This window comes from the organism of the source record quoted next, unplaced genomic scaffold, assembly GCF_019419815.1.
Source record: "Pyrus x bretschneideri cultivar Hongxiangsu unplaced genomic scaffold, Pyrus_bretschneideri_v1 Contig3, whole genome shotgun sequence".
In the NCBI taxonomy this organism is placed as follows: Eukaryota; Viridiplantae; Streptophyta; class Magnoliopsida; order Rosales; family Rosaceae; genus Pyrus; species Pyrus x bretschneideri.
Window position 1 is genome coordinate 11,350,815 of NW_025999612.1, and position 23,032 is coordinate 11,373,846.

A 23,032-nucleotide genomic window follows, 5' to 3' on the forward strand; every position below is an offset into this window, starting at 1 on the left:
CGGAGATGAGTCACAAGAAAATGACAACAAAATTAAGAGAAAAAAGGTGTATTTGGTTATGTCTTTGTAATCAAAGTTCTACTCGGATTCAATTACCTTCACTAACTCCAAACCTGCCACCTACACAAGCTACCATCTCTCTATATATATGCACCATTCCAGCTTAAACTTACTTGAGTTCTCTGTGCCACCACAACTCCGAGATCATTTCTTCCAAGCTAGATCACAGATTAATTTGATCCGTCATCGGCCAATCGGACTCGGAAATGATCATCAACTCAGACCAGCTGCCGGTCGGCTTTAGGTTTATGCCAACGGATGAAGAGTTGGTCACTCATTATCTAATGAGCAAGGTATTTCATCGGCCTGTACCAGCTGCACAAGAAATTCGAGAGATCGATGCGGCTGGATTCTATGGCGGACATCCTAAGAATCTAGGTATATATATTTGTGATGATTTATATTTGGTTCTTTTAGAATAAATATTTTCGTATGGTTATTTTGTTTGCTCAGTGTCTATACATGATGTATGTATATATGTATGACATAATTAACACTTTAAAATCTGTTATATGATCCGATTAGATCCATGTGTTATATGATGATCGATCGATTGTACATTTCAGGTAAAATTTGCTTATATACAACAATAACAGTAATGAATTCTAGAGCACCACTACGCTCGGTTTTGCGTCAAGTCTTCCGTTAGCTTCAAGTACTCAATGTCTTTTAGAGTCTATTTCTAAGTCTTCCATGTCTTTTTCATGTTGCTTGGAGGACCGGATTCTTGGGTACTACTAGAGCACTATCTCTAGTTAGTATCTCTCTTATCACGTGATACGCATGTGTCACAAAATGTAGAGGGGAGAAAATTTGCCCTGATGAAGCACAAAGTGTACTTGGTAATAGTAATTAGGTCTAACTAAAATACATAGAGATTGAGGAGGAAATGTATACGTAAATACAATCATATTTTCTAAAGGAAATTTTCAATCAGAAAAATAGTGAAACTAATTAGCTGCTGTGTACTTTGTCCCAACAAAAATACAAAAGAGATTAGACGTTGTTAACAAATAAAAAAAATATAGGTAATGACTAGTTTTTGGAAAATACAAATTCTCATATACCACTTAATGCTTTAAACATAAAGTTTAAAAAATTTAAAAAAAAATTCAAATAGAAACTGCAAGAAAAGTTAACGTATCTGAAAGTGAAAGGCGTACAACTTAGTGAAATACACACACACATATTTTATGAAAGTGAAAGGCGTACAACTTAGTGATACACACACACACACACATATATGAATATGTAGCACCACACAACACACATATTTTCTGAGTCAAAAAAATCACAAACAGAACGAAAGCAAATAAAAACTTAAGTCGTTGCGTACATGCATGGCACTGTATATTTCGACCAAAAGTCTTGTATGAATATATATATACACACACACACACACATACACACGAATATATCTATATGTATATCTAGCATTTTATTTTAGGATAATGTTAAGGTGACCAAATATTTAAACTAAATGATGTGTCACAAATAAGAAATAAGCACGTTAGTCAACACTTAAACAATAATTCAATCATCAACATCCACATCATTTGATTTAGTAATTTGAGCTCCTGGCATTTACCCTTTCTTTATATGAGTATTATTTATTGGAATGAGATCTCCTCTGGATTTTAGTGTCTAGAGCCCACAGACCAAGAAATCCAAACCATTCAAGTTAGAGTGAAAGAGATCCGGACCGTTCAAGTTTTTGAATTTTTTTTGTGAAGTTGGCTAATGTGATGGGCTAATGAGCTCCGTATGATTGAAATTAAGCGGTCGGCATAGTCCGCAAACTCCGGACACTTAAGTCCGAAGTGGATCTCAATCCCAATTTATTAACCATTATATAATTTTGTATTACCCTATAATTTCCTTGAATGCAGTGACGTTCTCCTGTGGGGAGAGAGAATGGTTTTTCTTCATCCATCAAAGTGAAAGTAGTCATGCATCCCAAAGAAGATCAATCCGAGTAGTTGGAAATGGATTAGGGTTTTGGAAACCGAACGGATCAGGAGATCCCATCTGCGATGAGGATGGCAATGCCTTTGCCTCCAAGATCTCTCTCACTTACTTCTCGAGAACAAGTAGTCTTTCGCGTGCAAAGAGAACACATTGGAAAATGGTGGAGTACTATTTACATGAACATGATCACGTCGAGTCTAACACAGAAGAAAAGTACCAAGGTAAAACATAAAAATACTTGTTTTCTTTCTTTAATCATAGTGCTTGCCGAAACTACGGTTAAGTTGCATGTTGAGCAGTGTTTAAAATATCGATATACAAATTTGTAGAAATATCAATGGATATATCGATATCAATATTGGTTCTATTTGATGGAACTGATAGAAATTCACTCAAAAACATGAAAATTTAAAATAAAACTCTAAGGATGTTATGTGACAATTTGTCATATTTAATCCGTATGTCAGAAATATAGATGAAATTTGTTAATTGACGTTTTTTGTCTAACTTGCCCCCATCTTAAGTTCGTCAAAATCAATGTGGCTCAGGCGTGACTCTTCTAATACAAAATGAAATATAACCATACTTTACTTTCATGGGGAGTGCAACGATTATATGCCTTATTTTGGTAAAAAAATAAAGCCTATTTATTTTATTTTATTTTACTATATTTAGTTTCCATCATTTTATTTTCAAAGAAGTACATGGTTTTTTAGCCGTTAGAACATAAGTTACTTATTTCAGAAGTACTTTCTAATTCTACATACTACTTTTGGATGCAGTGCAGAGAAGAGAATTGGTATTGTGCCGAATGTTAAGAGGAACGGATTACGCTGGTTTTTGAGGATTTTGCAAATTCTTGGAATTTTTTTATATAATTTATTCTTTAAATAACAAAGGCAGCCTCCAGGATTAAATTTCACCAATTTTTCTATAAAATGTTGTTGCATGAAACATTTTATTAATGTAAACAAAAGACTTGCGCAATACTAAGTGTGATGACGTTTCATAATTCATACAGCTGACTCTACTTAGTGAAATGAGACTCAGTGGTTGTTGTTGTAATAAAAACATTTATTTATCTCTCCTTTCATCAAGGTCCTATTTTATTTATCTGCAATTTTGTGAGATATTTTTTGCTTCATTTGTTAAACCAAGCTTTCCAATTTTTTGCAGAAGATCCTCCTTCACCCAAACTCTCTTCAGCCTTTCTTTTTTTTTTTTTTTTTTTGGTTCTTTATTGCTTTAACTTCTATGCCTTCACCAGCAAGCAAGCTCTCAATTTTTATTCTTATCTCATGCCCTGTGGCGTGAATACAGTAACGTCGCGTGATCATTTTCTGTTGATTTAAGAAAGTAATTAATTGAAGATAATTTGCTCGGATCAATTTCTACATGATTTTGATGGTGTTTCCCTATTCTTTATTGGCATTGGTCTCGTTTTTATGTTGCCAGTCTCATTGAGGCATAGCTGGTCTATTTTTTACCCTAAGGAGAAAACGAAAGACGGAAAAATGGAGTCGGTGGGATTTGAACTCAAGCAATGGAGACTACTAGACAAGCGTCTCGACTATACAAGTCATTAGTGTATTTAATCAAAAAACTTTGCAGACTACAAAGTATAATCACAATCGTTTCTAAATCAATAGAAGACAACATTAGATTCGTAATCGAAATGACAAGTCTAGTCTAGAAAAGACATAATTATTCGAAGAAAAACCATTTAGACGGAGGCTTCATGTTTATTACACATGATATTATTGAGATAATACATGTTTATTGTCTTCCTTGTTAATTGTAAATAAAATCTTGAGGAAATAACTAATAAATATTATTAGATTTTGGTTTACTGAATTTCTTGTAGTATTTTATGGAAAGGAAAATAAGTTTTCTACTGAAAAACGGGGGGGAAACACTTCAATCAGCAGAAAGTAGTCAGTTTTTAAGTTTAAATGACAGTTTTCCGTCTTTAGCGACGATTTCCAGTGTTTAGCGACAGTTTTCCTACTTTTAATGACCATTTCAGGGCTTCCATCGTATCTAATAGAATTAGCAACGATTTTTTCCGTCACTAACCGCGGCAAAAGGTGTTTTAGGCAGCGGTTAAATAAATCGCCGCTAAAAGTCGAAGAGAAAGTTTAACTTCTCCTCCCCTTCTTTAGACATTGCTTTTTCACTATAAAATGTATCTTTACAGATATCCCCTCATCACTATCTCTCCAATTGTCTATGTTTATAGACATTACAAAGAAATATCGTTTAAAACTACTCTCTATAGTAATCTTTGTGATCTTTTATGAAATCTTGGTGACATGAAGCCTGCACATCCCCATTGTTTGAAGCCTGCAAATTCATACAGCCCAAGCTGCATTAAAAGCAAATTAATAAAGCTAACTGAATTAATAAAGCAAACTTCATTCAGAAACAGCGGTAAAGAGGAACCAGGTCACTGGAAACTCATTGAATTAACTCCGTTTACATGAACCGCTACAATAGATGAGGACAACCACCAGAACACCATGTGAATAGGAACCCGAAAACATTATGAAACTCCATTAATATGTGAATGTTTCCATGTGGTGTGAAAGGTCATTCATTCTTGAAGGAGGGAACTTTAAAGGAGGGCAGAATCAAAGGCCTCTAAGACTAAATTCACAGAGGATAGATTAAAGTGTTCGACTCTAATATTTAGTCGTTCATAGGGACCAAAATCCCACTTCCCTGTATTAATTCTAATTTTTTCCCCTACCTTATTGTATGCTTCTGTTGGACCAAAATAAAATGGCATTTACTAATCATCTAATTAGCCACTTTAGTATCTATCTATGCACCCTACCTTCCAGCAAGAAGTGACTTCCAAGAAAAACACACAATTACAACCAAAGTGTTTACTCTTCAATAATTTTTTTCAGAACCTCCAACTTTCATTTTTCAATTCCACTTCATTGATTGAATTCCTAAAATAATCTAACAATAAGATTGATGTTTGAACCAAAACCAATATCAAGGACACAAACGAAGCTCACAAAATACAATTGATTGATTCAAAATTAGTTTTATAATTTTATAAAATGTGAATGAAGAGAATTACCACAGATAAACAAACACAAGGTTCAGATAGCTTTGTAAGCATACATATAGCCTCGAAGTTTTCTTATCTCTTCTGATGAATTAGTTAGCAGATGGTTAACGTACACAGTCAGTCCAACTCCGCTGCAATTCCAGATATCAGTTCATGAATAAATTATTGCATGGACAACTTATGGACAAGAACACATGAATCAGATTTAACATACCTTAGAGGTCCAAATGGAAGCCATATTGCATCCCAGCGAACCCTTGACAATCTGCACAAGTATCGTATTTGTTGAAAATTAATTTATACCTCGAGAAACTTAAGAGCAATGCAAGATGACAACAAATTGAACACAAATATGAAACCAAAATGCAGATGTACCCATGTTACAACACAAAAAAATGAATTGCACATTATGTCAAGTTTCTGCACCAGTCAAATGAATGAAGGCCCACTGTCTCAAGGGACGAATGAAAGATACACAAGGAAATAAGATCTTACTTTAATGAAATAGTTATATTTCTTTCTATTTATTTACCTCCCACTCAAATTCTCATCGTATTCAGTTTCGAAGACTTGTTATGGTGATAAAGAAAAAATGTCAAGATTAAAAGATAAATAACTCATGTTAGAATGTGCGAGTTTGAGTCTTTGAGAAGTAAACATACCTCAGCATGTAAGACAACCAGAAAACTGCAAGCCAAGTCCAATGGCGGTGATGCTTTGAATCAGGAAGTAATCCTATGATTGCTGAGCGAACATGCTACGACAGCTACCCAGTCTGTTAAATTTTTAAATAGTTAATTATCTCATATCAAAATAATGTAAAAGATAGCCATCTAAGCATATAGACACATCACGCTAAGCTTACTTCCTCAACAGTGAATAATTAAAGATTCGGTTTCAAAACCCGAAAAAATATACATGGAGTATAATACATATACTGTATTGCCTGTTCCCACATGAAACAATTCCGAAAGAAGAAACCATAAGAAATATATTATTGTTTGTTGGTTGAGCAACTAAACTATACTGCTACAACCATATCATGACTGATGGCACATGACTCTACTAATGATAAGTATTTGAAAATCACCTGCAGATATTGTCGACCATGAATACATCTCCACCATGAAGTATGAATGAAAACGCTGTTGATCAACAACAAAATATGACAGTTCATGGAGTGAGTAAATACATTTTTCAAAAACATAGCTATGAATTTCGCATAGAACAAGTAGTTGACATCCTGGTCAAAAACAGAACATATCACTTCGTGGAGTAAAAATATTTTTGAGAAAAACATATCCACGAAATCACATATAATAAAAAAAAGACATTTGCCACCTACTCCATGGCGTTAAACAATCTGATTATCGATATTAGAGCGCCAAAGAAAGAAAAGATGCATACTGTACGAATGACAAGAAAATACGACACGCCTCAAATGTCCCAGGTTTCATAAACAACAAAAATGCACTCAACCCACAACTTATTTCTAAATCCTTTCAACAAACTTGATCTTCAAACCGCTATCCTCACTATTAGTGATTGAAGATAACATATAATCACTTGCATTTAAGTCCTCATTACATAATTAACTAAAATTTAAAAACCCATCCGAATGAAACAATGACTCCCAAAGGATTAATCGAAACGTAATCGGGAAAAAAAAAAAACCCATTGTCATGCGTGTGCTGTAACTGTAAACCAATAAAAATGGTAAATTTCAAAGGTAAAATCAGGATTAGCAAGATAATTACTTCATACTTCGTAAGAAACCAAAAAGTAAAAAAATGTAACCTTATTTGGAAAGAAAATTTATCCTTCATAAACGATTCTGTTGAGCTTGAATCTTCTCGAATTGACGAACCAACTCTTCTTTCTCTGTAAATTCGACAACCCAGTAAGCGAAATTGGAATAAAAATTCAAATTTTTTACCAATTGTAGAGAGAGAGGGGGAAGAGAGAGACCTTGAGCATCCATGCGGAGAGAGAGGTCATCGTCCTGCGAATTTCTCAGTTTTTGTGGTCGGCATCGATCCCTCCCAGTTCTTCTCAGTTGAAGGTTTCTAAATTTCCTGTTTGGCCATTGGGAAAGTGGACCTGGTGCTTTTCGTTATTCCAGCAACTGATTCTTTTCAACAAAACTAATGGAAATGATTTGAAAACTTTAAGTTTTAACGATAAGTGTAAAATAAATAGTAAAATGAATAGTATTAAGATTGACTTTTTAATGTAAAAATATGATTTTTCGTTAAAATAAACAGTACCGTGAATTTTTCGTCAATACTCCCTTCTTCTTAAGATGACGTCTTTCTTTTTAATATTTATGTTTGAGTTTTAAATAAACCGTTCTAACTATGCGTTGTTTTGATCTTATAGCACATTATTTCCCCCATGTAAAGTTTGTCATTATCGTTGCGGCTCATGCGCGACTCTTCTAATTTTCTGCCACATACGGGCCACATTAACGGTTTTATAATTTTTACGGAATTTTGAAACGAATTACACAGTTATGATTTGTAGTTGACAATATGAAATATAACCATACTTTACTTACATGGGGACTGCAACGATTGTATGCCTTATTTTGGTAAAATAAAATAAAGCCTATTTATTTATTTTATTATATTTAGTTTCCATCATTTTATTTTCAAAGAAATACATGGTTTTTTTGTTGTAGGAAAATAAGTTGCTTATTTTAAAAGTACTTTCTAATTCTACGGACCACTTTTGGATGCAGTGCAGAGAAGCGAATGGGTATTGTGCCGAATGATAAGAGGAACGGATTACACAGGTTTTTGAGGATTTTGCAAATTTTTGGAATTTTTTATATAAGTTACTATTTAATAACAGAGGCAGCCTCCAAGATTAAATATTTCATCATTTCTTCTATAAAAGTTTGGTGCATGAAGAATTTTATTAAACGAAAGACTTAGTGCAAAACCGACCATGATAACGTTCCATAATTCATATTAAAAAAAGCCAACTCCACATAGTGGAATGAGACTTGGTGGTGGTTGTTGTTGTAATAAGAACATTAATTTGATGTTTATCTACAATTTTGTGAGATATTTGTGTCTTCATTGTTCAATCAAGCTTTTCAAATTTTTGCAGAAGATCCATCTTCACTCAAACCCTCTCAGCCTTTTTTTTTTTTTTTTTTTTTTTTTTGTGCTTTATTGCACTCACTTCCGTGCCTTTACCAGCAAGCAAGCTCCCCAATTTTCTTCTCATCTCATGCCTTGTGGCGTAAGTACAGTAACGTTGAGTGATCATTTCAGTGGCTTTAAGAAAGTAATTAATTCAAGAAAATACGCTTTAATCCATTTCTGCATGATGTTGATGGTGTTTCCCTTTTCTTTCTTGGCATTGGTCTCGTTTTTATGTTGCCAATCTCATCGAGTCATAGCTTGTCTAATTTTTTTTTTCCCTAAGGTGAAAATGAATGACTGAAAAATGGAGTTGGTGGGATTCGAACTCAAGCAATGAAGGCTACTAGACAAGCGTCTCGAAGAGAACCCATTTAGATGGAGGCTTCATGTTTATTACACATGATATTATTGAGATAATACATGTTTATTGTCTTCCTTGTTAATTGTAAATATAATCTTGAGGAAATAACTAATAAATATTATTAGATTTTGGCTTACTGAATTTCTTATAGTATTTTATGGAAAGGAAAATAAGTTTTCTACTGAAGAACGGAGGAAAAACACATCAATCAGCAGAAAGTAGTCAGTTTTTGAGTTTAAATGACAGTTTTTCATCTTTAGCGACGATTTCCAGTGTTTAGCGACCGTTTTTCCTACTTTTAATAACCATTTCAGGGCTTCCATCGTATCTAACAGAATTAGCAACGATTTTTTCCGTCACTAACCGCGGCAAAAGGTGTTTTAGGCAGCGGTTAAATAAATCGCCGCTAAAAGTCGAAGAGAAAGTTTAACTTCTCCTCCCCTTTTTTAGACATTGCTTTTTCACTATAAAATGTATCTTTACAGATATCCCCTCATCACTATCTCTCTAATTGTCTATGTTTATAGACATTACAAAGAAATATCGTTTAAAACTACTCTCTTAAGTAATCTTTGTGATCTTTTATGAAATCCTGGTGACATGAAGCCTGCACATCCCCATTGTTTGAAGCCTGCAAATTCATACAGCCCAAGCTGCATTAAAAGCAAATTAATAAAGCTAACTGAATTAATAAAGCAAACTTCATTCAGAAACAGCGGCAAAGAGGAACCAGGTCACTGGAAACTCATTGAATTAACTCCGTTTACATGAACCGCTACAACAGATGAGGACAACGACCAGAACACCATGTGAATAGGAACCCGAAAACATTATGAAACTCCATTAATATGTGAATGTTTCCATGTGGTGTGAAAGGTCATTCATTCTTGAAGGAGGGAACTTTAAAGGAGGGCAGAATCAAAGGCCTCTAAGACTAAATTCACAGAGGATAGATTAAAGTGTTCGACTCTAATACAATCACTAATTTTTTAAATTTTATTTTGGTGCAATACAATCTCTAATATTTAGTCGTTCATAGGGACCAAAATCCCACTTCCCTGTATTAATTCTAATTTTTTCCCCTACCTTCTTGTATGCTTCTGTTGGACCAAAATAAAAAGGCGTTTACTTATCATCTAATTAGCCACTTTGGTATCTATCTATGCACCCTACCTTCCAGCAAGAAGTGACTTCCAAGAAAAACACACAAGTACAACCAAAGTGTTTACTCTTTCAATAACTTTTTTCAGAACCTCCAGCTTTAATTTTCCAATTCTACTTCATTGAATTGAATTACTAAAATAATAATCTAGCAATAGGATTGATGTTTGAACCAAAACCAATTACCAAGGACACAAACGGAGCTCACAAAATACAATTGGTTGATTCAAAATTAGTTTTATAAAATGTGATTAAAGAGAATTACCATAGATAAACATACACAAGGTTCAGATAGCTTTGTAAGCATAAACATAGCCTCGAAGTTTTCTTATCTCTTCTGATGAATTAGTTAGCAGATGGTCAACGTACACAGTCAGTCCAACTCCGCTGCAATTCCAGATATGGGTCATGAATAAATTTAAAAGTTGCATGGGCAACTTATGGACAAGAACACATGAATCAGATTTAACATACCTTAGAGGTCCAAATGGAAGCCATATTACATCCGAGCGAACCCTTGACAATCTGCACAAGTATCATATTTGTTGAAAATTAATTTGTACCTCAAGAGAAACTGAGCAATGCAAGATGAAAACAAATTGAACACAAATCAGAAACTAAAAATGCAAGTGTACCCATGTTACAACACAAAAAATGAATTGCACATTATGTCAAGTTTCGCACCAGTCAAATGAATAAATGGCCACTGTCTCAAGGGATGAATGAAAGACATATAAGGAAATAAGATCTTATTTTAATGTAATAGTTATATTTCTTTCTATTTAGCTACCTTCCACTCAAATTTTCATCGTACTCAGTTTCGAAGACTTGTTATGGTGATAAAGAAAAAATGTCAAGATTAAAAGATAAATAACTCATGTTAGAATGTGTGAGTTTGAGAAGTAAACATACCTCAGCATGTATTCAATCAGAAAAGTGTAAGTGCAACCAAGTCCATCGCCGGTGATGCTTTGAATGGAAGTAATCCTACGATTGCTAGTGAACATGCTACAACAACTACCCAATCTGTTAAATTTTTAAATAGTTAATTATCTCATATCAAAATAATGTAGAAGACAGCCATCTAAGCATAGACACATTATGCTAAGCTTACTTCCTCAACAGTGAATAATCACAAGATTAGGTTCAGAACCCGAAAAATATACATGGAGTATATAACACACATACTGTATTGCCTATTCCCACATGAAACAAGTCAGGTATATCTCGTATACAGAATTCCGAAAGAACCAACAATAAGAAATATATTATTCTAAGTTGGTTGAGCAATTAAACTATAACGCTACAACCATATCATGACTGATGGCACGACTCTACTAATGATAGTATTGGAAAATCACCTGCAAATATTATCAACCATGAACACATCTCATCCATGAAGTAAGCATCAAAACGCCGTTGATCAACAACAAAATATGACAGTTCATGGAGTAAGTAAATATATTTTTCAAAAACATAGCTACCAACTTTGCCAGTAGTTGCCCACCTGACTCCATGGCGTTAAACAATGTCATTATCGATATTAGAGCGATCCAAAATGAAAATAACAGATTCATCCTTTAAGAAAGACAAGAAAATACGACATGCCTCGAGTCAAATGTCCGCGGTTTCATACAACAACAACAACAACAACAAAGTCTTTTCCCACTAAGTGGGGTCGGCTAATCTAATCCTTTCAACAACAAAAATGCACTCAACCCACAACTTATATCTAATCCTTTCAACAAAAACAAGCTCTACCCGGTGAAATTTTCCAACTTGATCTTAGAACCGCTATCCTTACTATTACCGATTGAAGATACCACACAATAACTAGTTGTATTAAGTCTCGTTGTTAATAATAAATATTGCAAAAAACACATCCTAATTGAAATCCAATGGATCCCAAAGGATTAATCGAAACGTAATCGGAAAACAAAAAAAAAAAAGAAAAAAAAAAGCCCACTTTCATGCCTGTGCTGTACAAAAATGGTAAATTTCAATGGTAAATCAGAATCGGCAAGAAAATTACTTCATACTTTGTAAGAAACCAAAACGTAATAAAATGTAAACTTGTTTTTAGTTAGAGAGAAACTATACCCTCCATAAACGATACTGTTGAGCTTGACTCTTCTCGAATTCACGAACCAACTCTTTCTCTGTAAATTCGACAACCCACTGAGCGAAATTGGAATAAAAATTCAAAAATTTTACCAGTTGCAGAGAGAGACCTTGAGCATCCATGGGGTGAGAGAGAGGTCGTCGTCCCGCAAATTTCTCAGTTTTCGTGCTCGGCTTCCTCATCCGTCCCCCACAGTTTTTGTCAGTTGCACGTTACTATTTTTTCTGTCTGGCCGTTGGGAAAGTAGAAAGGAAAAAGAAAGGAAAATTTGGGGATTTCTCTGCCGAAATTCTAATTCCTATCGTGGACGGTGGATCAAGTGGGTCTGTGTTTCTCCTGTTATTTGTGGCCGTAGGATGAGTAAAACCGATTTTTTTTTCTTATTGCGGACCTGGCGCTTTTTAATTTTCACGTTTGAGTTTTGGATGAACCGTTTTAACTGTGAATTGTTTTGATCTTGTAATACATTATTTTCGTGAATAAAATACTTTTTTCTACAACAGAAAATCAGTCTATATTATGAAAGTTTATTTTCTTTTCTTTCAATACTCTTTTAGCAAATTCAATTCATGTCAATGTAATCTCGTCACTGATTCTAAAAATAATTCGTCCAAATTGAGGGTTATTTTCATATACACGTGTTATAAGATTTCGTTCCTCTAAAAAAAAATTCCTTCATTGTGTGTCAATAAATGCAATATGTGCCCTAACTTAGTATAATTTACAGTAAAATTGTTTCAAGCTGAGTATATTACATTTGCTAACGCACTAGGAATAAAATTGGCATAGTTAAAGAGGAGGTGACATTAGGGATGGCAATGGGTCGGATTGGGTTTGAATGTGTCATCCCTATACCCGAATTTGTATATTTTTCCCGAACCCAAACCCGTAGAATCCTCGAACGGGTTTTCCTCATAGCCGAACCCGTCAAGTGACGGATTTTTGATCGGGGAACGGTTTTCCCCATTATGATATTTATATATTTATTTATATTATTAACTAAATGAAGAATATTAAAAAATGATATTAAATTGCTATTATTAATACAATTGATACAATGCATCTAATAAGTAATATTAAAAATTTATATTACTAAGAAAACATTTACACTCTTAAAAATTATAAGCATATAATTCCTATTATTAATGATATAAAAGTAAATAATTAATTTCATATTTAATAATGCATGATTATTAACAACCCCTTTTCATATAATAAATATTTGTATATTTTTATTCATAGATGAAATGGTTCGGTTTCAAGTATGGGTTTGGGACGGATACCCTAATAACCATAATCGAACCCGAAACCGAAAAATTTACCAAACGGTTACCCATAACCATAAAATACTTGAAATTTTATACCCGAAATCGAACCATTTGGATCGGTTACTTGCAGGGATTGGATTTGACGGGTTAAATTGTCATCCCTAGGTGCTACTAAGTACTACGGTCTAGTGGTATTTCTCTTCACTTGTAAGTGAGAGGTCTTAAGGTGGATTCTCGCCAAATGAGAATTTGAACCACATTATTGCTAGTCCATTGTGAGGCTAAGTCTACTCTCGTCCCCTTTAGTGTAGATAAAATCGTTGTTAAAAAAAAAATTAAGTGGAAAACAACACATATAAATTTCAATTTTTGCTCATCCAACTCAATATAGTTAGGAATTATGTTGCCTACTAAATTCTAAAAATGAGGGATACTTTTTTGTTTGAAAAAGAGGTAAACGCAAGAACAAGGAATCACTTTTCGTCTTTAGTATGTTTTTATCATTTTCCGAATGGGGGTTTGTATTTTTGTGTTTTTAATGAAAGTAAAGGGTTGTACGTATTAGGCCCAACTGTTTGGACATAATCACATTTGCAGGTTATGTACCCTTGGAATCCAAGCTAACCATGGAAGTTTTGCATTAGATATCGTTTTCTATAGATGATGAACACCTGCCCACGCGACTCTGATTGCCCTCCAAGGGATGGTCATGGGTTGATTTTGGGCCAAAATCAAAACCAAACCGATCTAGTTGGTTGGGCAAAATTACAAACTGAAATCGACCAAGCTGCGTCTAAAACCGATCTGGTCCGTTAACTGACATTGGCAGGTTGGTTTAGATCAGTTCTCGGTTTGTGTGAAGACAAAAATACATGACAAATTTCTCTCAAAAGATATAAACCGATATGAGTGATTGCTCAAAGGAAAGCACAAATGAAGCAGCCCAAGAAGAGCACCAAAGTAGTAGTTGTTGCCTTCTCCAAATGGTCTCCCTGTCCTTCTGCAAAGGGACTCTTAAACTAATTAGGTTTTGTTTTCATGTGGCAAAAACACGGTAACTCATAAATAATTAACCATTTATATTACTATACATATTAATTATGATTAAAAAAATAAATTAAATGTATGCGGGTCGGTTCGATTAATTGCACCTTAAGAATTTTGGGAACAGATTACCAAACTGATTAAGGGCGGTGCGATTCGGTTTAACCACTGAAAATAATAAAAATCAAATCAAATCAAATCAAACCAAACCAAGTTGCCGATGTTGTTCGGGTGGTTATGCCCAACCCTATCTCCTGTAATCCTTATATATAAATCAATGTTGCTTTCCCTATCTCATATATAATTCTTACTGGCCTTTCTACAAGCGATGAGCGCATGCGAAAAGTTTGTTTTACATTTTCTTTTTATATTTGGTCATGTATAAAGATTTTCTCTTTATTACAGCGCCCTGCGAAAGTCCCTTCCTAATCTTCATTTTATTTGTACTTTTATTTTATTTTTCTTTTTTAAACAATAACAACAATCTTTATTGCGACAACAAAATACACACTAATATATGATACATACAATTTTCGTTCGTTTTCCATAAGAAATTGGATCAGTAGATTGACAGGAAGTGGAACATCAAATGAAAGAATAATGACAAGTAATGAGACACCCCACCTATAATACAAAAAATTTGCACACCAAATGGACATAGATGACAAAGAAATTTGGGTAAATTATATTTTGCACCCTCGAGTTTGGGTGTAATTTTAATCTCATACAACATCTTCAAAACATTTTAACTTCATACCAAAACTTGTATAATTGTATTTAGTTGTAATTTCATACAATTGTTAGTTAATTAATCTGCCAAAACTTCTATCCCGCCTTCCACATGTTTTCGATGTTACGGAAACTGCATTTATTAAATGATTAGACGACGATAAATTTGGAGTGGTTTGCTTGCTGAGAAATTATAGGATTTTGGTTTTTTTACGAAATTGGAGATTTGGGGATGAGGAGAGCCTAGACAAATTGACCACCTTCTTCTTTCTTATTATGCAAATATAGATTCACATTCTGATCGCCCTCAAACTTCTGTATCTACTTTGAGTCACGATTGATGTTGATAGGAAAATGGGGAAGCAAAGGAAGATAGACAAATGGAGAAGCACAGGAAAATGATGCTCAAGTCCCCTTCCGTTGTCGAACCAGCCTTCTTCTGCTCTCACACTGATCCTGAACGAGCACCATGTTCTTGCTAGGACTCATTAGCACTGCCACACCATTGCTACCATCTGCAAGCGATGAATGAATATTGGATTGAAGTAATTTTATAATTCAAGACAGAATTTGTGGCATGTGCATAAGATGACGGGAACAAGAAGAGAGAACCCATAAAGTTTCGGCGTTCATCAGCCCAAGAACAAGAACTCAAAAAAATTATGTTAATTTAATTTTTAAATTGGTTATTGACAAGGGTGTGTTTTTTATTTGGGTTGTGAGTCTGTGGAAGTCTAGTTGGAAATAGAGTGGGACCTTATGTAGGCAATTAAGAATTGGTAGAAAATAAGACGAATATATAAAATTGTAATTAAATATAAGTTTGTGTGCAGAATTGAAATATTTAAACATACTCTATGAGATTGCAATTGCATTGGGAGGTAAAATGTAATTTACCCAGAAAATTTCATACACCAAAAAGAAATTAAAAACAAACAATTGGAGAAATACTAATTATTTTTTAAAACCACCAAAAAGGACATCAATTTTATTTTTAGATTTTTTTTTAGTTGAGAAAACTGTCACAACAAATATAAGCAAATATGAAGGGCGCATGATTACGTCATAAGGCAAACAGGAGTTATCGAAAACGTATTTTTCAAGATGTATAAACTCAACGTTTGCATCTAAAACCAAAGGCTTCTGAATTCTCACCGATTAGGTAAGTTTCTCTAGGTGAAGGAGTTATTGAAAACCTGCATATGTCAAAAAAGTAAAGATTATTTGACTAGAACTTAACGATAAAATAAAAAAAATTCATTAAGTGTAAGCTAGTATTCTCACGGTGGGTTTTGCTTTGTATTATACCTTAATTTTTTTAGTTTCTTCCAATATTTTAACATAAATATAATAGCAAGTGAACTGAAATTTTTTTATATTTTATATGACATTATTGTCTAAATTTTTTTCAATAATTTAATTGATAAAAACTTAGACATGATGTATTTTTCATCTGACCCAACATTTGACGAGATAAAAGGTTGAAATGACATACAATTTTTGTTTTCAATGTTATAGGATATAAATGTACACAAATTCATGATTTTGGCATTGAAAATTGGAGATGGACATTTCATGGACCACTGGTCATAAAATATTCATTCAAAAAGCACTTCATGCATTAATTATTAACTACACATAAAGAAGTGGTTGGAGATGAATTCCAGGCATGTATTTTATGCGGCTTGTTCAGGGATCAATTCATGTCGCGTGTGATTCACATGATGATGGTCAAAGGGAGGCTGAAATGCCTATATGAATATTCGCAACTCTCAGAAGAGTGGATTGTTGTGTTTAAGCCACCAATTGATCATATTTTAAAAATAATAATAATGATAACAACTACACATAAAGAAAAATTTAAAAACAACATGTGTATGCAGTTGATTTTTTTCTTTGTAGAACCCTAATGATTTCTTTTTTACCAAAATCAAAGATGAAAAAAAGATTGAATAAGTGAAGAGAGTCTTCTACCTATGAAGGGACATTGAAATTATGAGGAAAACACGTAAGTTATGGTCAAATCGCACATTAAATCTCCAAAAGCCACGATAATCAACCGTGCTCTTTTGACTAACATCCCCAGTACACCGTTGCGGAACCGTTTCATGCCAATAATATAAGAACATGTGTTAATTTTTCTTTACATGTCCTTATATTATTAGCACGTGCCAATGTCATGCATTATTGACACCTGACATCACCGCTGTAGTGTACCAATGTCATACAATACAAATTGTACTCTCTAGATACACAAAATATCTTATTAGCACCACAACATGCGAACACCATTCAGATACACAAAACTAATATCTTGCTTACACTAATACAATTACGCCGGACCTTTATATGTGAAATTTGAGAGCGCGTTAACAATGACATTAATTTTGTGTGTCTAAAACAATATCCCATTTGATAATTTATTTTTTAATAATAAAGGCAGCCAAGTAAGGCTGAAGGATGCATTTTAAACAGAGACCAAGATTAGGTTTTGTTTTATTTTTTATTTTATTTTTATACCATCGGTATTGAAGAAGGGGGAGAATCGAACTCAAGACGTTAGATGCAGATGTTCTATGCTCTAACATTGGGATAATATGTTAATATGCCTCATTGTTTGATTTGTTCAATGAAGCTTTCCAAATTCTTTGCAGAAGACCCTCCCTTCCTCAAACTCTCTTCAGCCATTTCCTTGAGCCTCATTGAATTTCCTCTTATGCCCTCGTCAGCAATCAAATTTTCCAATTTTCTTCCGATTTCATGCCTTGTAATAATCCCATACTCATCCGGGTTCAAACATAATCCGACTTTGTAGCCGTCGCAGATGCAACTCCGGTTGTAAAACTGATCCGCAAAATTCGGCCAACACAGGATTGGGACGCCCGTGCTGATGCCATCCATGGTCGAGTTCCACCCACAATGACTTAAGAAACAAGCAACAGATGGGTGAGCCAAAACCTTCTCCTGAGGCGCCCAGGGAACCATCTTTCCATGACTCGCCGGTAATCTCTTTTCATACCCGTCTGGGAATTTGGAAGAAGAGCCGCTGGTGAGCGCTGATCGGTTAACCCATAAGAATGGCCGGCCAAGAAGTTCAAGGCCTAGAGCTAATTCATCAATTTGGTGCTGGCTGTGTTTGGCAATGCTGCCAAATGCAACATAAACAACTGATCTGGGAGGTTGTCTGTCCAGCCAGCTTAAGCAAGTAGAGTCCTCCGGCCAGAAGGTCCCGGCAGGTTTTCCATTTGCAAGCAATGGACCAAGTGGGAGAATGTTTGGGATTGTATCACCAACAAGGGGGTTGAGCTCATGAAACCAGTTACACAGAATCCAGCAGCATTTTTCTAAGTTCTGTTGAATGGAAAATAAGCTCTGGAATATCATCTTCTGCGCAATCTGGTTTCCAGGATAGCTCCACACCAAATCACCATCAGTCAGTGGTGGCAGGTCTGGTGACAGTTGAACCTTATTCCCCTTCATTGTTGGTGTTGGAGTTCCTGTGAAGTCAATTTTCAAATATATCACAAAATTAGTTCTCTACTTTAGCCAACAGTAGAAAGGCTAAAATATATGTAGTTCAAGCTTTGAAAGACTTAATTACATACCGTTGGAGTCTATAATCCCGGCCTCAATCAGCTTCGGAATGCTGAGTGCCAAGGCCAAACCTCCAGGTGTAGATGGCCAGAACATCGCCAACTTAATCTCCCTTTTCTCAGCAAACTCTAAAGCCCAACCGAAAATTGCATCAGCTATGATACAGGTCACCTGATTACCCTCCAGGTTGGCCTTGTTTAACAAATTCTCCAGATGGCCAGGCATGACTTTGAATATACTCTCACCCACTTTGCGTTCATCACTTCGCGGATCTTCTTCTGGTAACCCATCAGGGACAGCGACAAGCCTGACCTGATCACACTGCTCGCCATCCAACTCCGGCTGGGAAGCCATCAGACGTGCATGTAAAAACTCTGTTACCACAAGTGTGACCTTTATTCCACGACTGGCAAGTTGATACGACAACTTTATGAATGGTGCAACATGTCCCTGTATAGGGTATGAAACAAGTACAACATGGGTAGCCTTTTCTTGATCTGGTCTTTCCAGATTGGAGGAAGTTAGCTGTCTGTGTTCCATCTCCACACACTCTCTCTAAAATTCTTCCCAGAAAAGTAACTCACAAGTAAAAGCGAGGACGAAGAAAATATTTCATTCCTCTATGTATACAACCTCAAAGTGAAAGACTGCTCCACTAAGCATTGCAATATTTTCAGGAATATATATTAGTTTTCAAAGTAGCATTCATCCATTTTCGGCGTTGGTTATGCGAAAAACCAACATCATCTTTGCATGAAAGAACATAAATAATACTTAATAGCAGTCATTCATCTTTGATGAAGATTTTCTCTTCCAGATTTTCTGCAGAAAAATATGTTGAAAGCTCAAAATTCATGGGACCAGCACGAAGAGAGATGGCCATAACATTCCATGTTGAATCAAATGCAAGATTTGGCACAAAAGGAAGAGAACTGTTTTATAGTACAAGAATGATTGGCTATAAACTATCATTCAATAAAGTGCAAAAAAAAAAAAAACAAAAACAAAAAAACAAGAACTATATAACAGAAGGCCAGCCACACCTTCCACTGCTATAAGATTTGTGACAACCACGTTTTATAACAGTTGAGGAACTTATCACTGTCACCTGATACATATTGTAAAAAAAATAAACAAAATACGTCCAGAGATTGGAATCATGATTCTACATATCTTTATAATCCCAAGGTATATGATGATATAGCATTGAAAATATGCAGACAATTCCAAACAATAGAATGGTTTGACGAATATGCATCCCTAAGCCAATTCTGCTACAATGTAATGCATTCCCAAAACATAAACTGCCAGTTAGTTTTACATAATTCATCTGCTATTAGGAGCCCCGTCAGAACCAGTTTCACCATAGTACGGCTCTTAGCCTATATAAAGCCCAGCTCATTGAGATCGAAAGGAACATTAGCATGAAAAAGCAACAAAAGAGAGATTGACTGCAGATCAAGAAATAACTAAAAACTTCAATTGAATTGATATAAGAAGCACACTATCCCTTAAAATTGATGGCATCAAACTTAAACGACAGTTTCCATCTAGGAAAAACAAAACGATAATCGGATAAAGCAAAACTGCTTAGCATTACATCTCAATTCTCTTTCAAGAAGTTTCAACTCTTTTGTGTCCCCGGTCGAGCAGGTCCGAAGTAGTTGGTTACCAATCCCATAATAGCAAACCTGGTATGTCAGACAAAACATATGAAACAGGAAAGATCTTAGAACAAAACACATGACAAAATTCACAATCGCATCACGTCCATTCAAGAATAATAAAATCAGCCCATAAATTATGGTGAATACAAGTAGCACTTAAGTCTTAAGCCTAACACAACACCCATTTGGGATTACTTCTTTCGAAAGCACTTCCGACCATAAGCGCTTTTACTGAAAACACTTCTATTAGATGCAATGCAAGTAAAAAAATTTAATAAAAATCCCAGTGCTTCATGAAGTAGGTGGTTTTCTAGAAAGCAGTTCCAGGGTTCTTCTAACTCAAAAGCATTTAACTTTTACAGTAAAACGTTGTCAGAAGCGCTTCTGTATATCTGAAAAGCGATTTAGCACTTCCAAACATGCTGAGAGTCATTATTTTTCAGCTAAAGCTGAAATTTACAACTTCCAAATTTCAAATGCTTTGGTAAATCGGTAATCATGCAGAAATTACAAGGAAATTTTAAGTAATTAAGTAAAAAGTAAATTGTGAACTTACATCATGGCCATGGAGATCTGTTTGAGGTCGTTCTCCAAGTTCTTCATGTTCACCAGCGATTGAGCACAGAATATAATCGCAACCCAAGAACACAACTTGTACTGCAAATTGATACATTCAAATAATTAATCACACCTCAAAAATCAGCAAATTCCAATCAAAAGTAGCAAAATTGCAATCGAGAGAAAAAGAGAGTACGGACGCGGAACATGACGCCGGCGATGCCGAAGACGACGGCGATGAGACCGGAGTAATCCACTGGAAGATCTTGCGGCGGCACGGCGGACGGCACGTAGCGCTTCGCCGCGGAGGGCTGGCGCGGGTCGTTCACCGTCGATGACATCTCTCTTTTCTCTATCGGCGAGTGATCTGATGGATCTCTGGCTCTCGCGCGAGTTTTGGAACGTTGGATGTGAAGAGGAAAACAGAGAAATTATTAGGTCGTGTTTGGTTTTTCTGTTAATGTATACGGACCCAAACTAAAAGGAAAACACGGTTCACTCAAACAGAGCCTAAACAAAATTTTTGTTGGGAAGATCAACCAAAATTGACATTTTATAATTGATTTCACGAGGAGTTGGATTTGAAAAGAATTTTGACTCAGGAGGAATTCTCATCAAAGTTGTTCGTTATATAGAATTCGAGTAGAATTCAACCAATCCACCATTTTCAAGGTTTGGGAAGATACATATAGGCATTTTAGCCCATTGACCATCATCGTATGATTACTTGCGCCATGAATCGAACCAAAGACATGGTATGTGAAATATGAACCTATAATTCGTTTCCAACAACTGCTCACCTTGTGGTGGTTCATATGAGATGTTTGTGAATTTACATAAATCGGAATTGAGATGGTAAGTGTATAAGTTTTGGAACCTTTAATGTGACAAGAAAAACACAATTTTCCCCAACCAAGTAATATGCTTGGTTGATATATTTGCGGAAGTTGAGAAGGGAGTGCATGTCAAGCTCTCTTGAACTGCTAGGGTTAAGTTTTGATGCTCCTCCGAAGTATCCGTCGTTACTTGCAAATGAAGAAAAACGCATACGCTCGATTTTGCGAGTAAGGGCAGAAAGGGCTACAGGATGAAATTCAGTGCAGGTCGATTGCAATACCGATCCTTGGCGTAACAGTTTTTGCAACTTCACTGGTTTGGTCTCGGTCTTTTCACTCGGAATTGCCTGAGAACCGGTGCTTGGAATGCCGGACTGCAATTTTCAGTCGAGTGTAGCCTCTTTTTTCCGGCTAATGGCCGTCAAAGGTGAAGGAATTTGGTAAATATAACTGTTAGTTCATAGTGAAAGAAGTATTTTCTTATTGGTCATGCTTCGGAGCTCCAACAACCCGTCAACCCACGGGGGACGAAGCACTCCTGAAACATGCTCCAAGCCTCCAAGCAATATGCATCCTTTTCTTCTCCAAGCAGTGAGTCAAAATAACATATATTTGGTAAAGTTTAAGTTTGATACACCATAACAAGACACATTTCCAGATGCATGTTCGAACACATATATCCTTCGAAAAATATCAAAATATTCATCCAAATCTTAAAATTCAGCTAGAATTATCCTACAAACTTCAATAATATACTCACGGTACACTGAATGTCACATAGCATACCATTCAACGATACAAGCAAGAATCCTTTCAGGCCAACGCTCGCCTAGCAATGAGTCACACTCCACACATGCACAGTTCCCTCGAGGTCCCCTCGAGGGTTTCAACATTATGCAATAACAAATGCTTAACACACAAACTAATAGAACAAGTACAAAATGGACCAGCTTCAACTCAGCAAGCACGATACTTTGCTCACAGTATTTTCAAAAATGGCGGACGTTGAGTGTGCTGAAATCTCTAAAAGTGCTAAAACACACATGAAAGGATAAAGGAAGCAAAACATCTAGTAAAGAAAGGCCACGTTTCCAAAGGGTGGCGATTTTCACACTTCCATTTTCTCCAACTGCACTCCTCCCCTTGTTTTTGTCCCCTGATTCTCATTTCATTTATTCAATCCAAAGGGTAGAAATGTAGGGAGGAGTGCACTCGAAGAAAATGGGAGTGCGAAAATCAGCCGTGAAAGTAAAACAAAAGAAGAAACCAACATAATGTATGCAGTACACAAAGCTAACATATTAATAAAGAGCTTAAACGGCGCTTCAAACTTTCTTCTGGAGTTGTTTCACCGTTAGAAGTGAATTTCATGATACAACTGATCAAAGGATAACAACCAGACACCATTGTAATCTTTTGACACTCAAACT

The 23,032-nt window shown here is 35.3% G+C and overlaps 3 protein-coding genes and 1 pseudogene across 7 annotated transcripts; all 4 read right to left on the minus strand.

Annotated features, from left to right (window-relative positions):
- Nucleotides 1-4,161: 4,161 nt before the first annotated feature.
- LOC108865873 lies at nt 4,162-7,108 on the minus strand (annotated as a pseudogene).
- A 1,937-nt stretch (nt 7,109-9,045) lies between these two features.
- On the minus strand, nt 9,046-12,169 carry LOC103931357. Of its 5 annotated transcripts, none has more exons than XM_048589287.1 (6): nt 12,016-12,169; nt 11,885-11,943; nt 10,697-10,792; nt 10,259-10,309; nt 10,050-10,171; nt 9,046-9,276 (listed from the first exon to the last, which is right to left on the minus strand). In XM_048589287.1, exons 1-5 carry the CDS (start codon nt 12,022-12,024, stop codon nt 10,072-10,074), a joined length of 315 nt encoding a protein of 104 aa, XP_048445244.1. In that variant the 5' UTR covers nt 12,025-12,169; the 3' UTR covers nt 9,046-9,276; nt 10,050-10,071. The 5 variants fall into 5 exon arrangements, with proteins under 5 accessions (XP_048445244.1, XP_048445243.1, XP_048445242.1 ...); XM_048589286.1 differs by having other exon boundaries at nt 9,046-9,254; nt 10,065-10,171; nt 10,697-10,810; XM_048589285.1 differs by having other exon boundaries at nt 10,065-10,171; nt 10,697-10,810.
- Nucleotides 12,170-17,339: 5,170 nt separating this feature from the next.
- Nucleotides 17,340-19,854, minus strand: LOC103931355 (UDP-glycosyltransferase 83A1-like). Its single transcript, XM_018643540.2, has 2 exons — nt 18,553-19,854; nt 17,340-18,444 (listed from the first exon to the last, which is right to left on the minus strand). Exons 1-2 carry the CDS (start codon nt 19,079-19,081, stop codon nt 17,558-17,560), a joined length of 1,416 nt encoding a protein of 471 aa, XP_018499056.2. The 5' UTR covers nt 19,082-19,854; the 3' UTR covers nt 17,340-17,557.
- A 153-nt stretch (nt 19,855-20,007) lies between these two features.
- LOC103931356 (protein Asterix) lies at nt 20,008-21,127 on the minus strand. Its single transcript, XM_009340821.3, has 3 exons — nt 20,967-21,127; nt 20,765-20,865; nt 20,008-20,232 (listed from the first exon to the last, which is right to left on the minus strand). The coding sequence occupies exons 1-3, from the start codon at nt 21,105-21,107 to the stop codon at nt 20,166-20,168; spliced, it is 309 nt and encodes a 102-aa protein (XP_009339096.1). The 5' UTR covers nt 21,108-21,127; the 3' UTR covers nt 20,008-20,165.
- Nucleotides 21,128-23,032: the final 1,905 nt, after the last annotated feature.